The sequence below is a fragment of the Mytilus californianus genome, unplaced genomic scaffold, assembly GCF_021869535.1.
Source record: "Mytilus californianus isolate M0D057914Y unplaced genomic scaffold, xbMytCali1.0.p SCAF_9, whole genome shotgun sequence".
Taxonomy (NCBI): domain Eukaryota; kingdom Metazoa; phylum Mollusca; class Bivalvia; order Mytilida; family Mytilidae; genus Mytilus; species Mytilus californianus.
Window position 1 is genome coordinate 40,445,689 of NW_026262745.1, and position 4,284 is coordinate 40,449,972.

Sequence of the window (4,284 nt, forward strand, 5' to 3'; positions counted from 1 at the left end):
ACGTTTTAATAATCTAAAGTATTTATTGAGAAGCCTAAAAGGACGTTGGCCTGTCATTGATATTTTCTGCTTCACTTGAATACTTCGGATTTAAAAAAAAAAGATTATAGGCGATACGGTAATTTAAGACTATTTTTAGAGTGCTACTTCAATGAAGCTATAAATAGATGCGGCTAAAAGATTTCTCTGCAGTTATCGTCTTGTTTTGATGATAACAACTGGCACACCTGTACTCGAAAATTTCCGGCTGTCATGTGGCTATTACATAGTCATAATAATCTATATTGTGCATATGAGACACCAAGGAAAAGTGTTATAGTATTTTACTGTAATGGCAAGTAACGCACTTGTTGGTGAAATACAAGAAACTTTCTTATCGTGTCCGATATGTTTACAGACATTTACAAAGCCAAAGGCGCTGTCGTGTTTACATTCATTTTGTGAAGATTGTATCCGGGATTATATAGTTAGTCGCTATGAAAATCTTGGTCATTTTCCTTGTCCAGTTTGCAGACAGGTATAAATTTTAGTGAATCAATTATCTTAAGCTAATATTCAGATGTATATAAAAGTTGAACTCTACTTTCACTTTGAGATAAAAGTTGCGTTCGAGTATTTTAACTGAGTAGCAAATGAACCAGTCGATGTATTATTTAAAAGATGTTGAAATATGAATTACTATTATGCAATTCACATGAACGTATAATTTTTAATCACAGCATGGACAGCATTTCGAAGTTTTCTATTAAAACAACAATTTTAGACTGGTTTGAGAGCATTGCAACCGATTAAGCAGACAACCGATCGATGGATTCAATGCACCTTTAATGTAGTTCAAAAACTTAATCTAATTTTGAATTAACAAAAATGATACTAATAAATTAAAACGGTTTATATAAAAAAAAAAGTGTTACCAAGTCATGAAAAGCGTCAAATTATTTACACATATGAACTATGAACCATTTGCAATTCCATTGGTCAAGCCTTGGAAAAAGGGAGAAGAGAGATCCAAAAGCAAAAACCCAATGAAACCTATATTTTTTAATCCCACCTTATATTCAGTTGCCTGCTCTAGCCAGGAACCTCGTCAGTCGTTTTTTATGTTTTGAAGAAGTTTGTGTCGATGGCCGATCTTTGATAGTTTTTGTTTCATTTTTTCATGCTCAACTTTTTTAGACTCGGGGCAATTTAGAGTGAGAATTAAACTGTATTGACACCTGTTTACTGTTGATGTTAATGTGTCCTTCAATTATGTGTATCATTGGTTTGCTGTTTCATAAACAATGTCACGGTTGTATACGCCAAGTTTGCTCCCGTCTACTGTATACCGCTATATATTTGTGTCTGTCCGTTCGTCCTTTCGTTTTTCGACCGTCATTACGTCCTACAAAATCTAGAGAATGTTTCAATACCAATTCTGAAATTGTATGGAATATTTGTAGAAACGTCCCTTTCGATTTTGAAAACTTTTCGAGTTGCAGCACTTAATTGAAATCATCAGATATGAGTTTTTTTTCTAACTAGCGTATGGTAGGATCGATTTACTTCAAACTTTACATTATTGTTGAGATTAGTAAAAACAATATGCATTCCAATTTTTTCCAACTTTTTTGTTATAGATTTATGAGACATTAACTATCGGATTTGAGTCTCTTCACATGTCTCACACCAACGCAAGGATGCTTTGAAAAATTTTCTTCTCTCTTTATATTGTTAACAATGTTAGGATTGGAAAAAGCTCCCTTTCAATTTTAGAAATTTCTAGAATTGTCATTCCAGAGTTATGAGATTTTTAACAATCATATTTAAGGCAATTTGTCACATGTTTTCATTATATATTGTAGCTTTGTCATCGTTGTAGTTGTGGTATAAAGCTAGTATTTTTCGTGGTCCTAAATTGCTGAAATATGCAGTTAACAGTATATCTAGCTTATTCAAATAAATTGAAAGCGGAACAAGTTAATCCAATATCGAACTTGACGCGAATACATGTCCCAGGGGTCCAGTATTGACCCCTTTCATTAGCCATTGACCACCCCAACCGAAGCCTGCCACTGTTACACCATTATAAACTACCACAAGGAATAAACTTGAGTGATTTTAAGGGAAAATTTTATATTAACTCTTTTTTTCCCGTAGTGTAATAATCCCATATCATTTTTTTCAGATCATATATGTCCCTCAAAATGGAATAAGTGGATTTCCTGACAATTATTTCATCAAAAGTTTACAAGACACAGTAGAATCTAGCGGCGGAGAAATTAGTGCCAAAGAACTTTCTGGTAGTTATGGTAGGAATAGTATTAACTGTACTGAACTAACATCAGTTCTGCAGCCGGGTAAAGGACGTGTAGTATTTACAAACCACAAAAACGCGAGACTGTTGATTCAGTTCGGACATTTCGGTGTTGGACAACAAGGTTTAGTTCATGTTTCAGGACTTACTATCTCCAAGGTAACAGACGACATTGTTATTGCAGACTGTAGTTTAAACAAAGTTTTGGTTTACTCTCTACGAGGCGAATTTAGATGTGAATTTGTTTGCGATTGTTCGATACGTGACGCCACATTAACAAGAGCAGGCACTGTTCTTTTGTCTGTTAGTCGTGCTGGGTCTAATAACATCCGAGAATACGGGTTAGATGGGCGACTCATTGGTTCTTTCGGATCTTTCTATAAATATGATAACCCTTTTGGTATTACAGTAACGAGACAAGATAAAATTATTGTGACAAGTTTACAACAAAACAACGTTCAATTTTTTACCGAAAGGAAACAACCGTCTTTCAAATTTGGGTCACGTGGTAGTGGCCTCAATCACTTTCTTTTACCATACTACGTTTGCACAAATAGTAAAAATAACGTCATCGTATCTGACAGTGGGAACCACAGAGTAAAAGTTCATAAAAACGATGGAACAATTCTTCTGACAATAGGAAATCAAGGTTCTGAAAATGGCGAACTATTTTACCCAATGGGCGTTTGCGTCGATGACAATGACAACATTTACGTTGCAGATGCCAATAATTTCCGTGTACAGATGTTCTCACCAGAGGGAGACTTCATCACATGTCCAGTCAGTAATACCTATGAATTTGGAATGGACGTGAAACCAACGAATATTGGAATACACCACGAAAAACTAGTTGTTGCTATGCGTGGTACGAAATTTTCTCAAATTCATGTCTATGACTGGGACACCAAAGCATATAATGGGATCCCCAAAAAATCATCATCTATTACATTTTCTTGTTGCCCGTGTTTTAAAAGTTCTGGGTATACATATGAAGAGATATAAATAATGAATTATGTAAGAGCTGAACGAAATCAAGATAAAATGTTTAAGTTATCACAAAACTAGTCAGTCACTATCAAATGAAATAAATGGGCATTGATATTATATTAACATAATTTTATACAGATTTGTATACAATTTATAAATTTGTAACAGCTGTGATATTAATATAACTGTTTTATTAGGTTCGATGTTACAGATATAAAGAAAATTATTGTTATTTAAATATTTTATATACAAATTATATTGCTGTTATAATTTATTGTTTATGGGCATTCCTGAAAACTCGTACAACATTATTTTTTACCATTTTTCTTTCCGTGATATATTTTAAGGAGCAAAGCAATGTGAATATTCATTATACTCTTAGATATTGTAGCATTTAACTAAGATTCACTTATAATTTTAGGCAAATGAAGGTCTAATTTGTATGAAGTTTGTATTTGTATTTCGGTTGATATTTTTTTTAATGTCATTGATACAGCAACCTAACAAGAAAAACAATCTGAATACATTTGAATAAAAGTGGTCATCATTATACAATATGTCATGTTTGTCGTAAATGTCAACTCGACTCGCCCCGTGTCATGACAAATTGTGAATATGTGCCACGTAAAGACATGAAAGGTTGTTACTTGAATGAATAAAACCTAAATATTTATCTTGGAACATGTGCAATATTCAAAATATGACGTTAGCATACAGTGTTTCTGTCAATTCTGTACGACTTTTTGTCTTTAATTTTGGAAGTTTCTTGATATTTGAAATGTTGGTATTTGGAATTAATGGGTATTTTCAGAACTTCTTTTGTTTATAATAATCTGAAAGTAAATTTGATTCAACATCTTTACTTTGAGGTTTACTAAAAGTGTCCAGGAAAGATGTGAAAAAGAATTTATGAAGTAGATATTGTATTATTTAGATGACTGTGTAAGAATATCGAATTGAAAGCAGTCGTTTTGCAAATATTTTTTTCATAAAGAAATATT

General features: G+C 32.9%; 1 protein-coding gene across 1 annotated transcript; it reads left to right on the forward strand.

Moving 5' to 3' along the window:
• The first annotated feature begins 218 nt into the window (after positions 1-218).
• On the forward strand, positions 219-3,760 carry LOC127716359 (tripartite motif-containing protein 2-like). Its single transcript, XM_052222538.1, has 2 exons — positions 219-517; positions 2,168-3,760. The coding sequence occupies exons 1-2, from the start codon at positions 332-334 to the stop codon at positions 3,296-3,298; spliced, it is 1,317 nt and encodes a 438-aa protein (XP_052078498.1). The 5' UTR covers positions 219-331; the 3' UTR covers positions 3,299-3,760.
• Positions 3,761-4,284: the final 524 nt, after the last annotated feature.

Bases quoted from the DNA above. Each gene is read 5' to 3' on its own strand.
- LOC127716359 (XM_052222538.1), top strand. From the start codon at position 332: ATGGCAAGTAACGCACTTGTTGGTGAAATACAAGAAACTTTCTTATCG. The intron at 518-2,167 runs GTATAAATTTTA...CATTTTTTTCAG, and splicing joins CTTGTCCAGTTTGCAGACAG to ATCATATATGTCCCTCAAAA.